General features: G+C 63.7%; 1 protein-coding gene across 5 annotated transcripts in view; it reads left to right on the top strand.

Annotated features, from left to right (window-relative positions):
• Positions 1-18659, top strand: part of AHDC1 (AT-hook DNA binding motif containing 1) — a 55047-nt gene extending 36388 nt beyond the window's left edge. For all 5 annotated transcript variants that reach the window (XM_065041532.1, XM_065041531.1, XM_065041530.1 and 2 more), the window contains 5 exons: positions 6106-6256; positions 7055-7095; positions 7432-12504; positions 12607-13246; positions 18132-18659. In XM_065041532.1, coding sequence (XP_064897604.1) covers positions 7509-12461 — 4953 coding nt within the window. In that variant the 5' untranslated portion in view covers positions 6106-6256; positions 7055-7095; positions 7432-7508 and the 3' untranslated portion in view covers positions 12462-12504; positions 12607-13246; positions 18132-18659. The remainder of the gene's footprint in view (positions 1-6105; positions 6257-7054; positions 7096-7431; positions 12505-12606; positions 13247-18131) is intronic.
• The last annotated feature ends 4381 nt before the right edge of the window (positions 18660-23040 follow it).

Raw genomic sequence — 23040 nt, 5'->3', positions numbered from 1 at the left:
TGCACAACCGCCCTGCGCACGTTCAGCGCTCACACACCTGCCCCCCCGCCTGTCATTGGGTGCATCCCCTGTGTGCGGCTGCTGGGCTGGCGGTGGGACGGGCTCCGTCCCCCCCCCCGCACCCCCTGCTCCGTCACGCCGGCGCTGGCATCGTCCCCAGCGGCTCCCACACCCGGCTCGGCCCCAGCCGGCCCTGCACCGCGCTGCATCTCCCAGGAAACAGGATCCGCAGCCAGGAGTTTCCGCTCAACTCGTGTGCGCCTCCCGCAAAAAAATAAAGAAGAAAAGAAAGAAAAAAGAGAAAAAACAAGAAACACCACCCACCTCCCCCTGACACCAGCCCAGCCGTAAATCCTGCCCGGCCCATTCTGCTTTTCTTGTCTAGCCAGTTTCTAAAATTGGCCGAGGGAAGCAACTGGCTGCTCTCCCCCTGCCCGGACCCCCCGTTTCCCCCAGTGTCGGCACCGCAGGGTGCAGCGGTGATGCCGCGGGCTCAGCCGGTGCACCTGGACCCCGCTGGTGGGGCCGTGGGCGAGGGGCCGGCGCTCCTCCCCGGTGCGGGTGCTGCTGGGTGTCCCAGACCCCAGTGGAGATGGGTCCGGTGTCCCCCGCATGCTAGCGGGTGCCCCTTTGCTGCCCCCCAACCCCGGGGAGGGGGAGAATGGCTGTGCCGAGCGAGCCTTCGGCACGGGCACGCGTCCATCTGGCGCCTTCCAAATGTTACTGGCCTCGCAGGATCCCGGCCCCGCTCACGTTAACCCGCAGCTCACCGCGGCCTTACAGCCGGCGGGGGGATGAGCATCACCTCCGTGTCCCCCCCGGGGGTCCTCCAGTGGGGTGTGTGGGGCTGCGGAGTCACCCTCGGTGCCACAGGTTCCGGCAGGGGGCAGCGCGGGCAGGGGCCGGTGCCCCCTCCACACCGGGACGGGTGTTACATGACCCGGCGTGGCCGGCGCTGGGCAGGGACACACCGGGGCTGTGACTCATGCTGTGGCTATAACAGGGAGCCCAGAGCGGGAGGGGACGTGACCGTCTGCGCAGCCTCGCGCCTGCCGACGCTTTTTTCTGGGGGGGACACGCTCACCGCGTTGGGGCAAAGCACCCGGGAACAGCCGCCGCGCGGAGACCTGTGCGCAAAAATACCCAACACCCCGAAAAGCGCCCAGCACCCCAAGCTGGCACCTCGAGGGAGGGGTGCTGGGGTGCGTGTGTCCCCCCCAAGCAGGGAGAGGGCAGGGGAGGGGGCCAGGCCGGCTGCTCGCCGCCCGCGCCGGCTCGGCGGGGCGGGGGAACAAAGCTGGCACCGAGAAAAGCAGCTAAATTTAGCCCGTTTCCCTGCGAGCTCTGAACTGCCGCTCTGGGCTCCAGCCGGCCGAGGTGCCACCGTCTCTGCCGTCCATCTGTCGAGCGGTTTCACCCCCCTGCCAGCCCCGGCCCCCCCAGCCCCACCGCCACCTCCTGCCCCCCCCAGACAAAGAGGGGGGTCAGGGACCTCTGGGGCCAAGGGGGTTGGGGGGGCACAGGGGCTGTGTCTGTGCTGGGTGGTGCTGCTGGGGGGGTCTGGGCATGGAGGGGAGCATGTCCCCCCTTGGCTGTGCCCAGGCAGGCTTGCGATGGGGGGGAGAGTACGGGGAAATGGCTTCTTGCAGGGGGACATGGTTGCAGGGGAAAATGGTCATTGCGGGGGAGACGGTTGTTGTAGGAGAGATGGTTGTCGTAGGAGAGATGGTTGTTGCAGGGAAGGTGGTTGTTGCAGGGGAGGTGGTTGTTGTAGGAGAGATGGTTGTTGAAGGGGAGGTGGTTGTTGTAGGGAAGGTGGTTGTTGCAGGGGAGGTGGTTGTTGCAGGGGAGGTGGTTGTTGTAGGAGAGATGGTTGTTGCAGGGGAGATGATCGGTACAGGGGAGATGATTGTTGCAGTGGCGATGGCTCTTGCATGGGAGTTGGTTGTTGCAGGGGAGATGGATGTTGCAGGGAAATGGTTCTTGCAGGGGAGATGGTTGATGTGGGGAGATGGTTCTTGCCAGGGAGATGGTTCTTGCAGCAGCAGGAATAGGGCCCTGTCCAGGCGTCCCCCTCCCTGCCCACCTCGAGGACGCTGTGACACATTGTGGGGTTGAGGGCTGACCCCAGTGAGGGTCACACCAGCTCCAGTCCCACCAGTCCCAGAAGATGCCACCAGCCAGGCTGGGGGCTGCGCTGCAGGACACCCCCATGGCAGCGGCACACCAGGCCCAAGAGAAGGGCTGTGTCCCCCAACTCAGCATCATCCGCAGCAGCACGGAGACATCAGTGTCCCTGCAGCCTCCTCTTCCAGGGCCAGCCAGGATTTCAGAGCTGGGAGTTTCCTACCCTGCCTTGCTGCAGCACTTGGGGGGATGCAGGGACCTGCAGGCCCCCCCAGCAGTCCCAGCGCCCCCTCCCTGGTGGGTGCCTGAGCCTGCCCCGTGGATGTGGCAACCCAGGGTGCCATGGCAGGGGGGCTCCCAGCCCCGGCTCAACCTTGGGACCACGTCTCCCCGGTGTGTTTGCCCCACACCAGCCAAGCCCTTCCCGGCAGCACCATCTGCTCCCGCGGCAGCACCGCATCCCAGCGCCGCGCTGGGGGGACGTGGTGCCCCACCAGCTCCTTCCTTCATGGGGGGGACCCCAAAAAACCTCAGCACTGGCAACCGACAGCCCCATGAAGGGAAACAGCAGCCAAGGAGCTTGGCTGGACGCGGTACCTAAAATGAAACCCAGGCGCCATCTGCTCCATCTCCTCGTTACCAGCGCGGCACAGAGGGCAGGGCGGCGGGGGGACGCGGTGACAGCCACATTCGAACCGCGGCAGGAGTGGGGTGACAAGCAAAGGTGGGCTCAGGGCTGCCTGCAAGCACCCTGCGCCCCAGCACCCACCTGCGCCCAACCCTCAGGACCCCCGCTCTGGCTCCCACCCCATGCACCAGTGGGTCCCCAAGGGAGGACCCTGGGAGGGCTTCTGGGTGGGGGGGATGCAGAGGTTGGGGTGACAAGGGCAAAGGTGGGGGGTCCTCCTGCTTGTGCAGCCCCCTGTGTGGTGCAGGGAGGAGGTGGCGGGGGGGCTGGCTGGGGAACACGGAAACCCTGGGAAAGCGCCTGCCAGGAAGCTGTCACTGGAGGGGATTTTCCATTGGTGTCAGCAGGCATGGGACGGGCTGGGGGGGACTCGCGGGGCTGGGGGGACCGGGTGCGTGTCAGCGAGCAAAGGGGGCGCGGGAGCGTGCGAGGGACGGGGCACAGAGGGGACAGCGCGGGGGGCAGTGTACAAGGGAGGCACCTCCCCGCTGTCCCAGGGTTGTGTGTGTGTGTGTGCAAGGGAGATGCATCTCTGCTGTGCACCCAGATGTGCAAGGGAGGAAAACCTCTGCCGTGCCCCCAAATGTGCAGGCGTGCATGTGCAAAGGAGATGCTGCAGCAGCCCCAGGCTTGTGCAAGGGCAGAGCCAGGCGTGGGACACCCCCGATGTCACATCGCCTGCGTGTGCAAGGGGGACGCACCTCTGCATTGCCCCAGATGTGCGGATGTGCACGCCAGGGCCAGCTGAGCCAGCTGTGCACACAGAACACGGGTGATGGGGGTGTCCAGAGACCCCACCACACCCACATGGGGTATTTAGGGCCACCCTGACCCCTCCCGTCACCCCGCCGTGGGGAGGACACCCCGTCCCCGGTGCCGCCGCGGGCAGCTGGGCACGGCGCCTGGGCAGGGTGGGGGGTGGCGGGGCCAGCATGTCCCCATCTGTGTGGCGGCTGGGTCCCCGCCGCCTGCCTGTCTCCCGGTGGCATCTCCGGCCCCACCCTGACGTCTGGGTGGCCTCGGAGCCGGGCACCAAACCACGTCCGTGTGTCCTGCGGGGCCGTCCCTCCGCCACAAGCTGCCGCCAAGCCGGTGCCAAGCGAGCCCTTCTGTGCGTCCCCCCCTCCCGCCAGCGCTGGGGGTCAGGGCTGGGTGCCAGCAGCCTCGGGGGACATTGGGGGGACAGCAGCCCCCTACACCACCACGGTGCCATGTCTCCCACCCCACAGCACCCCCACCACCCAAGCAGGAGACTGTCTGGAGGGGGTGGTGCGGGGGGGGCCACGCTGCCACCAACCTCGGTCAAGCCTGAAACCGTTAAACTAATTAAAGCTTTGCAGCAGGAGGATTAAGCCCGGGCAGGGGAGGTGGCGAGCCCAGGTAGTCGATTAGTTCACCAGGCGAGGATATTGGATTTCTGCGAGGCGAGTCAGCAGTCTTCGGGGGCTGTTATCTGTGCAGGCTGCGGGGTCAGGAGGTGGGAAGCGGAGGTGACTGCAATCTCGCCCGCGTCCCCCCCGCAGCCCCCCAGCCCTGCCGCAGCACCCGGCCTCGCCGCCTCTCCTCCGCCCGCAGCGCCCATCTATCTCTCCTCTCCCTCCGTCCCTCGCTTGTGTGGTCTCGGCTGGTGTTTTGTAACCAGCGAGGAGAAAAAAAGATAGAAAAAATAAAAAATAATAAAAAAAAGGAGAAGGAAAAAGGCCCTACCCCTGGCGAGGGAGCCAGAACGGCCGAGGCCAGAGAGCCTAATGCGAAACATGTGGCGCCTGCCTGGGGCTGAGCGGGGAGGTGAAAGTGAGTGGGGCAGCAGGGCGAGCATCCCGGCCCCCCTGCAGCCCCCTCCCCACCGCCGGGACCTGCGGGGCAGGGGCGGTGGGTGCTGAGTGGGGAGGATGCAGGTGGTCCCTGCAGGGGGGGTGGCAAGGATGAGGGAGATGGAGTGGCCCCCTCCTTGTCACCAGACGTGTCCCTGCCCAGGGTGGCAGCGGGTGCAAGGGCAGGAGCACAGTGCTGGGTGGGGTGAGGTGACAGCAGGGCAGGGCGGACGTGCCCAGCACCTCCGGCCCCCGTGGGTGCACGTCGGTGGGTGCCGCACACCCCGTCGGGGACCCCGTGGGCATCCCACAGGGATTGCCAATCCACCCGCAGCTCGGTGCACTGCGGGGACACGGGGACACAGAGGCGTGGGGGCTGCGCCCCACACTCCGCGACACCCCGGTCCTCCCCGTCGAGCCGCCGCAGCGTGTGCGGCAGGGACCGGGTCCCAGCGGCTGTTCTGGAAAACCTCCCGTTTGCTTCCTTCCTGCCTTGCCTCCCCTCCAACAGCTTCTCCGGCCACATTAGCAGCTTCACCAGAGACCAGACCGGTCTTTCGAGCACATATTTTCCTGCTTCACATTGCCCTTGGTGTAACTCAACACCGGGCAGGCGGTGCGGCCGGCAGCGTTTGCCGGAGCTGTGCCCGCATCGTCACCGTGCCAGCGCTGCGCCCAAAGGCTGCCTGGGGAGATGGGGAAGGGGGGGGAATGCGGATGGACTGACAGGTTTGAATTCTCTTTCCCTGCCTTGTTGATAAGTTGTCACGCTAATCCAGACACCGGGAAGGAGCCCGGATCACGCCGAGCGGCTGCGTGTGTGTGTGTGTCTGTGGGTGTGCGCTGGGGGGGCCAGCGGGCAGGGATTCACACGCGGCTCCTGGTGGGGCGGGGAACAGGCGGACACGCAGGCATGGGGGGGACAGTGATGGTTTGGGGGGTCTGCTGTGCACCCTGTGCTGGATGGGTGGCTGGTGTGGGTGCTGGGACCCCCAGCAGGCCGGTGTCACACGGGGGAGCTTGCGTGCGCATGCGTGTGCAACACATGTCTGTGTGGATACACACACGTGTGCAATGCACGTCAGTGTGGATACACACATATGTGCAACACACATGTCCGTGTGGATACACACACGTGTGCAATGCACATCAGTGTGGACACACAGGCGTGTGCAACATGTACCCGCAGCCTGGCAGGGAGATACCTCAGGTGGGCAGCCCCCAATTCAAGGCACAGCCATGGTGGGGAGGAAAGGGGTGTCCTGCCCCAAAATGCCTCCCTGTGCCCATCCCATGGGGCAGAGGGGACAGCGTGGGTGTCCCCATGGGCTGTGGCTTTGAGGGGGAGGCATGAAGCAGGGGACACCCAGCGTGCCCAGCCCCACAGGCACCCATGCCAGCCCGGGGTAGGGGGTGCTCCATGGGGTGGGGGTCGCCGGGCTGACATGGGGGGGGTGTCTGTTGTTGCTCGAGCAGATGGGAGCTCGGTCGCCTGCCAGCCCGTCGCACTGGAGAACGGTGCCAGCCCGCCAGGCGAGTGGTTCCCGCGCACCCAGGGCCCCCGCCAGCCCGATAGCGACGGCAGGAGCTTCAGAGTGAACCTGCACTGCAAGCACCCCCGGCCCAGGTACCCGGGGGGGCCGAGCCCCGGCAACGGGGAGCGGGGGCTGCACCGGGGTGCGGGGGTTGGGGTTTTGGCAGCAAATCTTGCTGCTTCTGCTCTGCCCGGCTCTGCCTTGGCGGGAGAGGGGGGGCTGCAAAGTATCCGTGGAGATTTGGGGGTGCTCTGTGGCTTTGCAAAGCTCTTGGCTTGTGGGGGGGCAAATAGGGGTGTCTGCAGCTCCCCATGGGGTGCAGTGGGTGCATGGGCTCCGTGCTGGAGACGTGGGTTCCTGTGCCGTGGACCGCCCCGAGACCTGCCAGCGAGGGGAAACTGAGGCAGGCGCGGTGTGGGGAGTCCCCGAGGTGCAGTGTCACCCGGGGGGGGACAGCAGCTGTGCGGGGGGGGCAGGAGGCGGGCCGGGGGGGCGGGTCGGAACATGCTGATCCACCTCCGCGGGAAAAGAACTTCCCCCCCGCTCCCGGTGTGTCCGGCGGGGCGGGGGGGCGGGCGGGCCGAGGAGCGCGGCTCGCCGGGGACACCTAGCGGCAGCCAACCGCAGGGACCCCCTGCTCCGGGACACCCCCCGGGACACCCGTGGAGGGACTGGGGGAGGCAACCTGTCCCCTCTGTCCCCCCCACTCCCCCTTCTCCCATCCCCGCCCCGACGCCGGGGTGATGGACGGGCGCTGCCCCCTCGGCGGGGGGAGCTCGGGAGTTTCGCCCCCCCGCCCCGGTATGCCCCGTGGTGCTGCCAAAGAGCCCTGGGCACCTAAGTGTGCCCCCCCAGTTCGGGGCTGACCCTCCACACCCCTTCCTTTGCAGAGAGCTCAAGTGCAATAGCAGAAGCAGCAGCAAAGCTGAGGGTAAGTCCCAGCCCTGTGACACCCACGGACCCTCCCAGATTTGCCCCAAGGGGGGACAGAGCCACCCAGCCACCCCACTTCCCCTGGGGGCTGACAGGGGAGGTCCTGCTGTGGAGAGGGCACCCAGCCCCCCTGAGGAGCGGGGTGGCCAAACCCCATATCCCCAGCGCTGTGGGGCCAAAGGGGGTGGTGGGGGCAGGTTCCCGCGGTGCCATCCTGGTGATGGGGCAGGGATGAGCTGGGTGGCAAATACAGCCAGCAGGGATGGAGCAAAGCACCACGAGCTGCTTTCGGTGCCCCCAGAGCCTCACTGTCCCCCCTCTCTGCCCCACGCAGGTCCCAGTGTCACCTTCCCCGACCCCCATGTCAGCAACTGCTCGGCCAAGCGGCACGTGGGGGAGGAGGAGGTCAGGATGCGCGTGAAGCCCCCGGGCCCAGTGGTAACGACCAGCGTTGTGCGCGGCTCGCCCGACTACGTCCGAGAGCCCAAGTTCTACCCGCCGGGGCACCCGGTGCAGCAGCCCCCAGCCTGCCCGGCAGAAAAGGCCTTATCCTGCAGCGTGCTGAGCTTCCCTGAGGGCTCGTGCCCCGCGCTTGGCCGGGAGCACCAGGCAGGTTCGCTGCTGCACGGCGACCCGGCCGACCGGTGCCAGAGCGTGCACGGAGGCACCAAGGCGGCCGAGGACTTGCTGGGCTGCGCCGGCGAGCCCCAGATCCTGGGGGGCAGCGGGGAGGAGGCAGCCGCCCGCGATCGGGCGCCTCAGACCTTCCCCAACGCGACGCTGGCCTCGGGCCGCTGCAACGTCGACAGCATCCTCGCCTTGCTGCGGAGCAAGTGCGGCAACGGGCACATCAACCTCCACCCCGTGGTGCAGCTCATCGACATCATGAAGGATCTCAACCGCCTCTCCGAGGACCTCAAGAGCAGCGGGGTGCACCTGGACTGCGGCAACCTGCGCGGCGGCGGCGGTGGCCACGAGGACGGCCGCCTTCTGCCGGCCGACCGCGACCTCCAGTACAGCTTCTTCTCCTCGCCCTCCCTGGCCAACAGCATCCGCAGCCCTGAGGAACGTGGGGTGCTCTGCAAAACCGAGCTGCCACGGCATCCCCGGCCCCCGGCCTGCGATGGAGAAGCCGATAGTGGTGGGGGGAGCACCCCGCAGCCCCCCGGCCACGGCGGGGGTGTAGGGGGACCCTCCAAAGCGCCGGCAGAGGAAGCCGGTTGCTCCCAGCCCGATGCTGGTGATTATTCGGAGCTGGCTGAGGCGGACATCCTGAATGAACTGGCCTCCCTGGCTTGCCCAGGGACGCAGCTGCTGGAGTCACAGGCAATGGAGCCGCAGCCCCAACTGCTGCCAGCCCAAGAGCTGGACTCCCAGTCCCGGCTGTTGGATTCCCAATCCCTCGAGTCGCAACCCCAGCTGCTGGATTCACAGAGCCTGGAGCCGCTGCCGGAGTCGCTGGAGCTGCAAAACCTGGAACCGTTGGGCTTGCAGTCGCTGGAGCCGCTCTCTGAGTCGCTGGAGCTGCAGTCACTGGAGCCCTTGTCTGAGTCGCTGGAGCTGCAGTCGCTGGAGCCGCTGGCGGAGCCGCTGGGGCTGCAGACACTGGAGCCGCTGCCTGGGGCGCTGGAACCGCCGCTGCTGGATGCACGGACCCCGCTGCTGCCCACCGAGCCCTCGCTGCTGGAGACGCAGCCGCTGGGACCCGTCTCGGAGCTGCTGGAGGCACAGACGGGCACCGGGGACCCGCTGCAGCCCCACGGGCTGCAACCCCGGCTGGGGGGGTGTCCACTGGGCAGCGTGGTGAAGCGGGGGCCCTGCGGGGGCCGGGGGGCCGGGCGCTGTGGCGAGGACCACCGCAAGTATGCCCTGCGCCGGACAGAAAAGCCAAAGATGCTGTGCCGCCGGAGGAGGGCAGGGCGAGGGCGCCGGGTGGACATTGCCCCCGAGAGCCGCGTCTTGTCCCCCCTCGCCCTGCCCGCCGAGGTGCCATCAGAGCCCGAGGAGCCCAGCACCCCACTGCTGGGCCCCCCGCCGCCACCCCCTGCCACCCTGGACACCGATGAGGTGCCCAAAACCCCCACACCAGGGAAGAAGAGCAAGTGCCGGGGGGTGAGGAAGATGGTGGTGAAGATGGCCAAGATCCCTGTGTCCCTGGGGAGGAGGAACAAGACCACCTACAAGGTGTCATCACTCAGCAGCAACCTGAACCTGGAGGGCAAGGAGCTGGCAGCCAGCAGCTCCATGGAGCCCACGCCCCTGCTCAAGATGAAGAACAACGGGCGCAACGTGGTGGTGGTGTTCCCCCCCGGCGAGATGCCCATCATCCTGAAGCGCAAACGGGGCAGGCCCCCCAAGAACCTGCTGCTGGGCCAAGCGAAGCCCAAGGAGCCCGTCCCGGAGGTGAAGAAGAGGAGGAGGAGGAAGCAGAAGCTGGCCTCCCCGCAGCCCTCCTACATCGCCGACACAAACGACAGCAAAGCCGACTACTCGGACGTGTTGGCCAAGCTGGCCTTCCTCAACCGGCAGAGCCAGTGCTCAGGGCGCTGCTCGCCGCCCCGCTGCTGGACGCCCAGCGAGCCCGAGTCCATCCACCAAGCCCCCGACACCCAGAGCATCTCCCACTTCTTGCACCGCGTCCAGGGTTTCCGCCGGCGCGGCGGCAAAGCCGGAGGCTTTGGCGGGCGCGGGGGTGGCCACGCCGCCCGTGCCGCCCGTTGTTCCTTCAGCGATTTCTTTGAGGGCATCGGCAAGAAGAAGAAAGCCACCGCCGCCCTCCACGCCGACGCCGTGCACCCACGCAAGCGGGGCCGGCTGGAGCCCGACCCCGTGGGCAAACCCAAGAGAAAGCGCCGGGCTCGCAAGAACGGGGCACTTTTCCCCGAAAACAACCCTGGGCAAAACTTTGGTGACGGCCCTGCCGAGTGGGCTGGTGGGGAGAAGGGCAGCCCCTGGGCCGCCCACCACGGCCACCCCACTGGCCAGGCTAGCCGCAATGGTGGCTACCAAGGGGCCGAGGCGAGACCCTTCCACGCCGCCGGGCTGGAGTCAGGCTCCTCCGGCCGGGCTGGCTACTATGGCGGGAGTGCGGCGTCCTCGCAGGCGGAGGCCGGCCCGGAGCGGCACAGCCTCTTCACCGGCTATTTTCGCTCCTTGCTGGACTCGGACGACTCCTCTGACCTGCTGGACTTCGCCCTCTCGGCCTCTCGCTCCGAATCCCGCAAGTCGGCGGCCGCTTACACGGCCCCCCCGGCCGCGCTGCCGGGGCAGCGGGGCATGGCCGCCTACCCGGCCAGGGGCGGCAAGGTGGCGGCGGCAACCCCCGGCACCGAGGCTGCCTTCCACGCCGCCATGCAGGGCCGGCCGGCATTCCCACCCGGCCGTGCCGCTGCCGCCGGCTACGCTGTGGCCCAAGGCTCGTCGGAGTGCCGGGGCACCGAGGCTTTCCCCAAGCTGGCGCCGCCTTCCGCCATCTCCCGGTCGCCCACGGCTCACCCGGCGGCCAGCGGCACCCCTGGCTACTCACCGTACGGCAGCTACGGTGCCGGGCAGAGTGTGGCACCCGCCAGCGTCTTCCCACCAGGGAAGCAGTACCCGTCGGCACAGGACTGTCCCAACAGCAAGGACTGCAGCTTCGCCTACGGCAGCGGCAGCAGCCTCCCGTCCTCACCCAGCAGCGCCCACAGCGCCGGCTACGCGCCGCAGACGGCCGGTCCCAGTTTGCCGCTGGGGAAAGCCGCGTTCTTCAACAGCGCCGAGCAAGGGGGACAGTTCTCCAGCGCGGCGCACACGCCGTTGCGATGCGACAGCCGGGCCAGCACCGTCTCGCCCGGCGGCTACATGGTGCCCAAGGGTTCGGCCTCCTTCCAGCCCTCGCCGGAAAATTGCCGGCAGTTCCCCAGCGCCGCGCCGTGGGCTTTCCGGCAGGGCTATGGCGGGTTGGACTGGAACTCAGAGGCCTTCAGCCAGCTCTACAACCCGGGTTTCGAGTGCCACCTCAACGAGCCCAACGTCATCTTGGACATCTCCAACTACACCCCGCAGAAAGCCAAGCAGCAGACGGTCTCGGAGACCTTCTCCGAATCCTCCTCCGACAGCACCCAGTTCAACCAGCCGGCCGGCTACCGGCGCGCCAACAGCGAAGCCTCGTCCAGCGAGGGCCAGTCCAGTCTCTCCAGCCTGGAGAAGCTGATGATGGACTGGAACGAGGCGTCCTCTGCCCCGGGCTACAACTGGAACCAGAGCGTCCTCTTCCAGAGCAACTCCAAACCCGGCCGGGGCCGACGGAAGAAGGTGGACATGTTCGACACCTCCCACCTGAACTTCTCCTCCTCTTCCTCCTCCTCCTCTGTGTACCCATCCAAGAGGAGCACGGGACCCCGGCAGCCCCGGGGGTCTCGGGGGGCTTGTGCCTCCAAGAAGGAGAGGGGGACAGGCAAGGCCAAGTTCCCCACCAAGTCGCAGGCGGTGAACCCCCTTTTCCAGGAGAGCACAGACCTGGGCTTGGACTACTACAGCGGGGACAGCAGCATGTCCCCCCTGCCCTCCCAAAACCGGGGCTTCGGGGTGGGCGAGCGGGACCCCTGTGACTACGCCGGCCCTTACTCCATGAACCCCTCCACCCCTTCGGATGGGACTTTCGTCCAGGGCTTTCAGAGCGACTCCCCCAGTTTGGGACAGCCGGATTTGGAGAGCAAACACTTCCCTGCCCTCCCGCACCAGCTGGCCACCCCCGGCCAGCAGACTGTCTTCGAGGCCGGTTTGCAGAAAGCCTTCTCGCCCAACTGCTCCCCGACCTTGGCCTTCAAGGAGGACCTCCGGGCGGGGGACATCCGCAAACTGCCCGCTTGCGACTCGCTCAAACACAGCATGCAGGGGGGGGCCCTGCCGCACGCCCCCCACCTGGCCTGCCGCGATCTCCCCATGCCTCAACCGCACTACGACTCCCCCAGTTGCAAAAACCCCCCGTACTGGTATTCCCCCAACGCCAGCACCCGGAGCCCCTCGTACGACGGCAAAGTGGGGGCCGGGATGCTGGTAGACTTCATGGGCAGGACGGACCCCCCGTGTCTGAACCCCCACTTGAGCAGCCCCAGTGGCCCCCACCCCTCCAAGGGCGAGAAGGAACCCTTGGAGATGTCCCGGGGTCACCACCGAGGACCCTACGCTTGTCCCTTGATCAATGACTTGAACATCTCCCCCGTACCGAGAGACTCAATGCTGCAGCTGCAGGACAACTACAGGTACCCCAGTTTTGCACCCCAAGGGCACCCCGTCATGGCCCCCACCCAGAAGAGCGGGTTTTTGGGACCCATGGTAGAGCAACAACACCCCGAGGACACTTTTACGGTCACCTCATTGTAGTGGCTGCTGACGTGCCAACCGGACAACGAGGTTTTGTTACAGGGTAGGTGGGGAGCCCCCCGGGGCGAGGGCTGGGGGGGCAGCGGGGACGGGGGTCCCTGGGCACCTCTCATCGTGTCCCCTCCTCGTGTTGTTTCTCTTGCAGAGGTAATTTAGCCAGCACTTTTTTTCTGGAACACTTTTCAAGTTCTGTATTTAACCGGGATTGGAACCGTTTGTTTGTTTTCTAAAAAAAAAAAAAAAAAAAGAAAAAAATATATAAGAAAAGGAAAAAAAAAAAGGAAAAAAAATATGAAAAAAGTTTAAAAATAAGCGAAATGAAAAAAAAAATAACGAAGGAAGAGAGAAAAGCCCCGTTTTCCCCCCTCCGCACTCAAACCCGCCCGCCTGCCAACCGCCCGGCTCTGCTTTCCGGACTGCCGCCCCCCCCACCCTGCAGCAGGACAATCGGACCGACGGACGGATGGACGGACGGACAGCCGGCGCCAGCCCCCGCCGAGCCCGGGGCAGGGGTGCAGGCAAGGGGGCAGGAGGCGGCCGGAGCGCCCGGGGGCAGCGCTGGTGTCCCCTGCCCGCAGCCCGGCCACGGGACCGGGGGAGCCCCTCGGCTGCCCCTGGGGGGCTGGTTGGGGGTTTGGGTTTTGGTTTTGGTTTTCCCCCCCCCGCCCTGTCCGCTCACTGGCCGGGGGTGTTTTTCTTGCCGGATGGATGTTTGGGAGCGCTCACTCACCCCACCAGGCTCCGGCAGCTTCGCCAGCGGGGCTTGGAGATGCCACCGTCACCTGGTAAGTGCCATCCGAGCCCCTTTGCTCCCCAATATACGTCCCCCGGGGGGGCACTGGGGGTGCGCTGGGTGCTCCGCGCTTTCTGGTGGGGTTTCTAACACAAGTGCACCCAGTGGGTGCCCCCAGACCCGTTTGGGGTGGAAGAACTTGCCCCGGGTGTTGCCCCACGGCCAAGCATCAAACTGGGGACCCCGTGTGACCCAGTGTCTGGGGGGGCTGCAGTGCAGGGTCTGGTCCGCGGGGTGGGGGGTGCTAGTCACGAGGGTAATGGGGTGCTGGGTACGCCAGAGCTGGGGGGCTTGGGCTGCCACAGAACCCTGGGTATGTGGTACCAGCCTGGGGGTGCACAGGATCACAGACCCTTGGGTATAGGGGTGCAGGTGGGGGAGCGGGAAAGACCCCAGACTTCTGGGTATGTGGGTGCCCGATGGGGGGTGCACAGGACCCCAAACTCTGGGTATGTGGGTGCTAGATCAGGGTGAGCAGGACCCCAAACCCCCATATACATGGGTGCCACATGGAGAGTAAGCAGGATGCCAAATCCCTGGGTACATGGGTGCCAGACAGGGGGGAGCAGGACCCCACACCCCTGGGTATGTGGGTGCAGATGGAGGGTGGGAAAGACCCCAGATCCCCACGTATGTGATGATGCAGATGGGCAGGGAACAGGACCCCAAACCCCTGGGTATGTGGGTACCAGCTTGGGGGATGCACAGGATCACAGACCCTTGGGTATGTGGGTGCAGATGGGGGATGCACAGGACACCAAACCCCTGGATACATGGGTGACAAATAGAGGGGAGCAGGACCCCAAACCCCTGGGTATGTGGGTGCAGATGGGGGATGCACAGGACCCCAAACTCTGGGTGTGTGGGTGCCAGATCAGGGTGAGCAGGACCCCAAACTCCCTGGTTTGTGGGTGCAGATGGAGGGTGGGAAAGCCCCCAGACCTCCAAGTATGTGATGATGCAGATGTGTGGGGGGAGCAGGACTCCAAACCTCTGGGTATGTGGATGCAGATTGAGGGTGGGAAAGCCCCCAGACCCCCCAGTATGTGAGGATGCAGATGTGGGGGGTGAGCAGGACCCTAAACTCCTGAGTATGTGGGTGCAGATGGGTGGTGCACAGGGTGCCAAATCACTGAATACATTGGTGCCACATGGGGGGTGCGCAGGACGCCAAACCTCTGGGTACATGGGTGCCAAATAGGGGGTGAGCAGGACCCTAAATTCCTGAGTATGTGGGTGCCAGATGGAGGGTGGGAAAGGCCCCAGATCCCCAAGTATGTGATGATGTAGATGGGCAGGGAGCAGGACCCCAAACCTCTGGGTATGTGAGCACCAGATCAGGGAGAGCAAGACCCCAACCCCCCATATCCATGGGTGCCACACGGGGGGTGAACAGGACCCCAGACCCTGGGTACATGGGTGCCAGATAGGGGGTGAGCAGGGCCCCAAACCCCTGGGTATGTGGGTGCAGATGGAGGGTGGGAAAGACCCCAGATCCCCAAGTATGTGATGATGTAGATGTGGGGGGAGTAGGACCCCAGACCTCTGGGTATGTGGGTACCAGCCTGTGGATGCACAGGATCACAGACCCATGGGTATGTGGGTGCAGGTGGGGGATACACAGGACACCAAACCCCTGAGTACATGGGTGACAAATACGGGGGGTGCAGGACCCCAAACCCCTGGGAATGTGGGTGCAGATTGGTTGAGCACAGGGTGCCACATCCCTGGATACATGGGTGCCGCATGGCGGGGGAAAAAGGACCCCAAACCTCTGGGTATGTGGGTGCAGATGGGGGGTGCACAGGGTGCCAAATCCCTGAGTACATTGGTGCCACATGGGGGGTGCACAGGACGCCAAACCCTCTGGTATGTGGTGGCCATATGGATGGTGGGAAAGCCCCCAGACCATCAAGTATGTGATGAAGCAGATGGGGTGGAGTAGGACCCCAAACCTCTGGGTATGTGGGTACCAGCCTGGGGATGCACAGGATCACAGACCCATGGGTATCTGGGTGCAGGTGGGAAAGTCCCCAGACCCCCAGGTATGTGAGGATGCAGATGAGTTGGTGGGAACAGGACCCTAAACTCTGGGTACGTGAGCACCAGATTGGGGAGAGCAAGACCCCAACCGCCCATATACATGAGTTACACAGGGGGGTGAACAGGACCCCAGACCCTGGGTACATAGGTGCCAAATAGGGGGGGAGCAGGACTCCAAACCTCTGGGTATGTGGGTGCAGATTGGGTGAGCAGGACCCCAAACCACCGTATACATGGGTGCCACATGGGAGGTGAACAGGACCCCAAACCCTGGGTGCATGGGTGCCAAATGGAGGAGGAGCAGGACCCCAAGCCCCTGGGTATGTGGGTGCAGATGGAGGGTGGGAAAGACCCCAGAGCCCCCAGTATGTGATGATGCAGATGTGGGGGTGAACAGGACCCCGGACTCTGGGTATGTGAACACCAAATCAGGGAGAGCAAGACCCCAATCCCCCATATCCATGGGTGCCACACGGGGGGTGAACAGGACCCCAGACCCCGGGTACATGGGTGCCAAATAGGGGGGAAACAAGACCCTAAACTCCTGAGTATGTGGGTGCAGATGTAGGGTAGGAAAGCCCCCAGATCCCCAAGTATGTGATGATGCAGATATGGGTGGGGAGTAGGACCCCAAACCTCTGGGTATGTGGGTACCAGCCTGGTGATGCACAGGATCACAGACCCTTGGGTGTGTGGGTGCAGGTGGGAAAGCCCCCACACCCCCAAGTATGTGATGATGCAGATGTGGGGGGGAGCAGGACCCCAAACCCCTGGGTATGTGGGTGTAGATGGACGGTGGGAAAGCCCCCAGACCCCCAAGTATGTGATCATGCAGACATGGGCGGGGAGTAGGACCCCAGACCTCTGGGTATGTGGGTACCAGCCTGGGGATGCACAGTATCACAGACCCTTGGGTGTCTGGGTGCAGACGGAGGGTGGGGAAGCCCCCAGACCCCCATGTATGTGATGATGTAGATGTGGGGGGGGAGCAGGACCCCAAATCCGTGGGTATGTGGGTACAGAGGGAGGGTAGGAAAGACCCCAGACCCCCAAGTATGTGATGATGCAGATGTGTCGGTGGGAACAGGACCCCAAACCTCTGGGTATATGGGTACCAGACTGAGGATGCACAGGATCACAGACCCTTGGGTGTCTGGGTGCAGGTGGGAGGGCCCCCACACCCCCAAGTATGTGATGATGCAGATGTGAGGGGTAGCAGGACCCCAAACCCCTGGGTAGGTGGGTGCAGATGGACAGTGGGAAAGCCCCCAGACCCCCAAGTATGTGATCATGCAGATATGGGTGGGGAGTAGGACCCCAGACCTCTGGGTATGTGGGTACCAGCCTGGCAATGCACAGAATCACAGACCCTTGGGTGTGTGGGTGCAGACGGAGAGTGGGGAACCCCCCAGACCCCATGTATGTGGTGATGTAGATGTGGGGGGGAGCAGGACCCCAAACCCGTGGGTATGTGGGTGCAGAGGGAGGGTAGGAAAGCCCGCAGACCCCCAAGTATGTGATGATGCAGATGTGAGGGGGAGCAGGACCCCAAACCCCTGGGTAGGTGGGTGCAGATGGACAGTGGGAAAGCCCCCAGACCCCCAAGTATGTGATCAGGCAGATATGGGTGGGAAGTAGGACCCCAGACCTCTGGGTATGTGGGTACCAGCCTGGCAATGCACAGGATCACAGACCCTTGGGTGTGTGGGTGCAGATGGAGGGTGGGGAAGCCCCCAGACCCCCATGTATGTGATGATGTAGATGTGGGGGGGAGCAGGACCCCAAATCCGTGGGTATGTAGGTACAGATGGAGGGTAGGAAAGCCCCCACACCCCCAGTATGTGATGATGCAGATGTGTTGGTTGGAACGGGACCCCAAACCTCTGGGTATGTGGGTACCAGCCTGGGGATTCACAGGATCACAGACCCTTGGGTGTCTGGGTGCAGGTGGGAAAGCCCCCACACCCCGAAGTATGTGATGATGCAGATGTGGGGGGGAGCAGGACCCCAAACCCCTGGGTAGGTGGGTGCAGATGGACGGTGGGAAAGCCCCCAGACCCCCAAGTATGTGATCATGCAGACATGGGTGGGGAGTAGGACCCCAGACCTCTGGGTATGTGGGTACCAGCCTGGGGATGCACAGGATCACAGACCCTTGGGTGTCTGGGTGCAGATGGAGGGTGGGGAAGCCCCCAGACCCCCAAGTATGTGATGATGTAGATGTGGGGGGAGCAGGACCCCAAACCCCTGGGTATATGGGTGCAGAGGGAGAGTAGGAAAGACCCCAGACCCCCAAGGATGTGATGATGCAGATGTGTCGGTGTGAACAGGACCCCAAACTCTGGGTACATGAGCACCAGATCAGGGAGAGCAAGAACCCAATCCCCCATATCCGTGGGTGCCACACGGGGGGTGAACAGGACCCCAGACCCCGGGTACATGGGTGCCAAATAGGTGGGAAACAAGACCCTAAACTCCTGAGTATGTGGATGCAGATGTAGGGTAGGAAAGCCCCCAGATCCCCAAGTATGTGATGATGCAGATATGGGCGGGGAGTAGGACCCCAAACCTCTGGGTATGTGGGTACCAGCCTGGGGATGCACAGGATCACAGACCCTTGGGTGTGTGGGTGCAGGTGGGAAAGCCCCCACACCCCCAAGTATGTGATGATGCAGATGTGTCGGTGTGAACAGGACCCCAAACTCTGGGTACGTGAGCACCAGATCGGGGAGAGCAAGACCCCAACCCCCCATACACATGGGTGCCACACGGGGGTGAACAGGACCCCAGACCCTGGGTACATGGGGCACTCACCCCTCTCTCCTCTCCCACAGCCTCCCCGGCCCCACGTCCCCCCCCGTCCCGGCCACCGGCGCAGAGAGGAGAGGAGAGAAGGGGGAAGGAGAGGAGGGGGAAGGAGAGGAGGAGGAAAGAGAGGAGGGGGCTGCCGCCCTGCCCGCCCCCGCCCGCCGCCGCCCGCCCGCCCGTGGCGCCGGCGCCGCGCTCTCCCTCCCCCGCGGCCGAGGAGCACAGGGACCCTTTGAATTTGTATTTTTTACCGGATGGATTTTCATTTTCCGCACAAAACCAGCAATTGTAAATATACTTTTGAAGAAAAAAAAAAAAAAAAAGGAGCTAAAAAGCTGAAAATTCACAAAAAAAAAAAAAGAGAGAGAGGAGGGAGAACCAAAAAGTGACTGAGAAGAGACCTGAAGAGGTGAAGGCGCAGGAGGGAAGAGCGAAAACCCACCCGTGTGCACTGAGAAACGTTTATTTACAGATCGACCGACAGAGAAGAGAAGTGACAATAACCTATTTATTGTATATAATGTTTTATTATAAATCGTGTCTTGTATATTGCATTCTGTACATCTGCTGTGGTTTTGTGGTGTGCAACTTCCGCATGGGGTTCCTTGGGTTTCCGTTGCCTTTTTTTAATGATTTGAGTTTTATTTTTGTTATTATTAATAATTATTGGGGAGAGCGAGGCGGGTTTTTTGGCGGTTACACACCCAAAGAGCCAGATTTGTATTAAAAACACATAAAAAAAGGACAAAAAAATTAAAAGCAAAAAAGGAAAGAGAAATCAAAGTCAATCACACACCCTCATGGGGGGGGGGGCGGGGCAATGGGGCTTTGCTGTGGGTGACAAGTCAGGGGGTGGGTGCTGGGGGGGCTTTGGGCTCCTTCCCCCCCCCCCAAGTCCCCTGTGTGTCCCCCCTCCCCACCTTCTGTGCAGCTTGTGGATTGTGCAAAAAGGAGCAAAAAGCAGAAATAATCCCCCCCCCCAAAAAAAAATAGCACCACTTTTTTTTTCGTAAAAAAAGGCAAAATGCAGAATAAAAAAGGGCAAAACCTAGTCAAAATAGCCCCCCCATTCCCTCCCTCCTGTGCGCCCCCCGGCTTGTGCTGCCCCGGCTGGGGCGGCCCCCCTGGTGACCCCTCCGGTGGCCCCCCCGGTAACCCCCCAGCCCCGTTTCTCCCCCCCCGGTCTTTTTGTGTTCTTTAGGAAGGGATTTTTCATAGGCACTTTTTTTATATTAAAAGAAACCCCTCTATATTGAGCGATGCCCGCGGCTTTTCTTGCTTCTCTGTGGGGGGGGCACGGCCCAGCTGTGCTGGGGGGGCTGGGGGGAGCTGACCCCCCCCCTCCCCGGGTTTTGGGGGGTGTTGGGATACAGCAAAGGTGGGAGTTGCAGCGAGAAAGGTGAATTTTGGTACGAATGGCACATTGTTGGGGACACGCAAACCGCCTCATGCTCAGGGCTGGGGGTGCTGGGGGGGGGCAGGATGGGTTTGCACCCCCTTGGCACCCATGGGGCACCCTGGGTGTCACCTGGTGGGGGGGGACAGGACACAATGGTGATGGATGAGAAAGCACCGTAAAGGAGCAAAAATAAGCAAAAAAAAAAAGAAAATATATATATATATAACAAAAATACAAATGATCCACCAAGTTCAGGCCGGGAAGATGAAGCTGCAGCATCCTCAGGGCCAGAGAACGGGGGGGCCGGGGGGGCCCAGCTACCTGTGGGTGGGAGAGGTGAGTGATCCCGGCGGGGTCAGGGCTGCTGCGGAAAGTGCTGCTGCGCTGCGGGGGGGGCCGGGGGGGCGGCCGGGAGGTTGCTATGGAGAGGAACACACGGTGCATACTGATGGATGGGGGGAGCGGGGGGGGATGCAGCGCTGGCTGCAGCCGGGAAGATGTCGGTGCTGTGTTTGGGGGGGAGGGATGGTGAGGGACACCCCCCCCCCACTATTTGCTGGGCTGGGGGATCTGCAAAGCACCCCCCTATTGGGTGGTAGCAACTCTGGTTCAATGCAGCCCCCGCTGCACAGGGTACCCCCCTGACCCCCCAGCTGGACCCCCACGTCCCAGGGGGGTGTCAGTCCCTGTGCCCCAGTGACGGTGTTTGCAGGGGTTGTATTTCCACCCCCCTCACACCCTCCGAGCGCTTCTGGGGGGGCTTTGGTGCTGGTGGGTCACAGACCCTCCCTAAATCAATGTGGGGGTGTTTGGCGGTGTGGCTTGGGGGGACATGGGACAAAATGGGTCCCACAGTGCAACCACACCTCTGCAAGGGCCAAACTGGGGGGGCTGTTACTGCTCTGTGCCCCCTGCACCCCTTAGGTAAGCTGGGGGAGATGCTGCTGGGGGAGCGATGGAGGGGGGTCCCGCAGAGGATGCTGCCCCCACGCTGGGGTCCCACTGGTGCCTGGGGACCGGCGGGGGTGACAGGGGATCCTGTGGGGGGGGCCACCCGGGTGCTGTGCGCCCCCCTCGGAGGGCTCCAAGCAACCCTGACTGCGACAACACTCAACGGGGAAACTGAGGCACGGGGAGGCGGCGGGGGGACCGCTGTACCCTGCACCCGCCCCACAGGTGCGGGACCCCCGGGGGGGTCTTTTGGGGGTGCATGACCGTCCCCTTGCCTCCAACATGACGTTTCCCGCAAGCATCAAATTTGCTCTTTTCCCGTCATTTTTCGTCTCGTTTCAGGTGGGCAAAAGCAGCAGCGCAGGAAGATTAAATCCATTGTGGGCTGATGAACACCCTGTTAAGGTGGGTGCAATTTCCACCCCCCAGGAAGGTAAATCCTGCCTGCAGACACCGCCTGGCACGGCCGCATCTCGCCGGGCAGTGCCGGCTGCTCGGAGCACAGCTTGATTTTATTTATTTATTACATTTTTTTAAGACTCAATTAAATCTATCAAGCAGCGTGCGCCGTTTCTGAGCCTGAAAAGCCTGGTGATTGGGCTGATTGCTGGGGGTTTATCAGCACAGCCCAGCACCGCCGCCACTGCCAGGCCCGGCGCTCGCCGGGGTTTTGCCAGCAGAGCCGGCGTGGGGGGGTGGAGGTAAAATAAAGGGAGAAAAGCCTTCGAAATTTGGTGGGGAAATGGTTGGTTTGCTGCTTCTTGATTCTGTACAGCACTGGCTTATTGAAGGTGTCTGGGTGATGCTTGAGGGGACACCTGGGGCAGGTGCCCAGGGTGACATGGGGTGAATAGGGAGAGCCTGGTCTGTGGGTGCCTGGCTGTACCTGCCCGGCCACGCTGCTTCCTCGGGCTGGAAAATGGTGGTATTAATTAAGCAGCTTTGCTGGGAAGAGGTTTCTGGCCTCTGGTGGTGCTAACAATGCCGGAGCCGGCGATGGTGCTTGGAGCTGGGGATGGTGCGGGACGACGGGATGGAGGATGCTCCACATCCCGGGTACCGGCAGAGCAGTGACCCCAGAGCCGCAGTGACCCCGGAGCCACAGTGAACCAGAGCTTTGCCACGGGGAGTGCAGCTCATTGCGCCACTGCCGGGATCCGGCATGTGCCAGGAAAAGGCAGCTCTGCGGCCATTTCGACGTTTTTCCATTCCCTTGGAAACACGGCAGGAATTTGCCCTCCTCCCCCTGCCCAGCGCATGGGGACAGACCGGGGGGACAAGGCTGGGGAAATGCCCTGTTCCTGGCCATGTGGGGGCAGAGGACGGGGTGTGTGGGTGCACACGTGTTGCACACCCGCTCCCGGTTGCACCATCGCCCCAGCACAGGGAAGCACACGGGATGCCCGTGCCGGTGCCGAGCTCACACCAGCACCCAGCTCTGCCGCTGCCCATCGGCACCCGGAGAGGGGCGAGGGCCACGTCACCCACCCCAGCCCCACGGTTGGGGCCGGGGAGGCAGCGGCAGCACCCTGGAACTGCCCGAGGAGGTTTGGACACCCCCTTCTCCTTCAAATTAATGGCTGTGCCGTGAAGAAAATTGAAGCCATTATTCTTAGCTCGCATCCTTTATACCCACCAACTTCAACCACTTGACATGCTAATCACAAGCTAACGAGGAAGGGAGGCGATTTCCCACGTCAGACCTGCAATCCACTGCATCTGGCAGCCGGGGTGGGGAGCATCTTGTGGCGGGGGGGCCCCGGCACCCCATCCCAATGCCAGCACCCCATCCCAACACCGGCACCCAGCCGTCACCCCAGCCCTTCCCACCATGAGCACCCTGGCAAACAGCCCCTTTTGCAGCCCCCCACGTCTACAGGGGCCGCTGCCCCGCCCAGGACAGCCAGGGAGGGGACCTGGGGTGCTGGCGATGCCCCAGGCCTGCTGTGCCGTGTCCCCTCCGCGGGCTCAGCCTCCCGCGCCGGCAGCGGGGGCGGCGCAGAGCCCAGCTGGAGCACCAGACCACCCCGGCTATTCCCAGAGGAAGAGCCAGGCCCTGGGAAGATATTTCCACCCCCCAGCCCTGTCCCCGCTCCATCCTCCACCGCAGCTCGGGCTCCCCGTGCGCCCCGCGTCCAGCTGAGCCCCGGCGCGCTCGGCGCACCCGCCGCAGGGCCCGTCCCCAGCCACCCCGCGCTGGATGCGACCCAGCTGCCGGCCGGGCAGAAAGCTCTGGAGTCCATTAACATTCCCTCGAGCGATCTAATCCCCCTCTCTGCCCTGGCTCTGGCTTTTTACTTGGTTTTAATCAAGCCCAGCCTGGCGCCTTTTAAATCACCGGGGCGGATGGCACCCGCTCCCGCGCGGCACACGGGTGCTGTGGGTGCCGGCGCGGAGGGGGCGGCGGGGGCCGGGGGGGCAGAGCGTTTGCAGAGGTCTCCACTCTCCAGTAATTTCAAAAGGCGTTTTGGAGCCGGAGGAGCTGAGCTCAGCAGAGCAGGGGCCAGGAAAGCCAGGGAATAAAAGCAAAGGGGTTGTTATTAATATTTGCTGGATGATGATGGTGTGTGGGGGGGTGGGCTGTG

The sequence above is a fragment of the Columba livia genome, chromosome 26 (genome assembly GCF_036013475.1).
Source record: "Columba livia isolate bColLiv1 breed racing homer chromosome 26, bColLiv1.pat.W.v2, whole genome shotgun sequence".
Classification (NCBI taxonomy): Eukaryota; Metazoa; Chordata; class Aves; order Columbiformes; family Columbidae; genus Columba; species Columba livia.
This window is presented reverse-complemented; position numbering and strand designations above follow the sequence as displayed.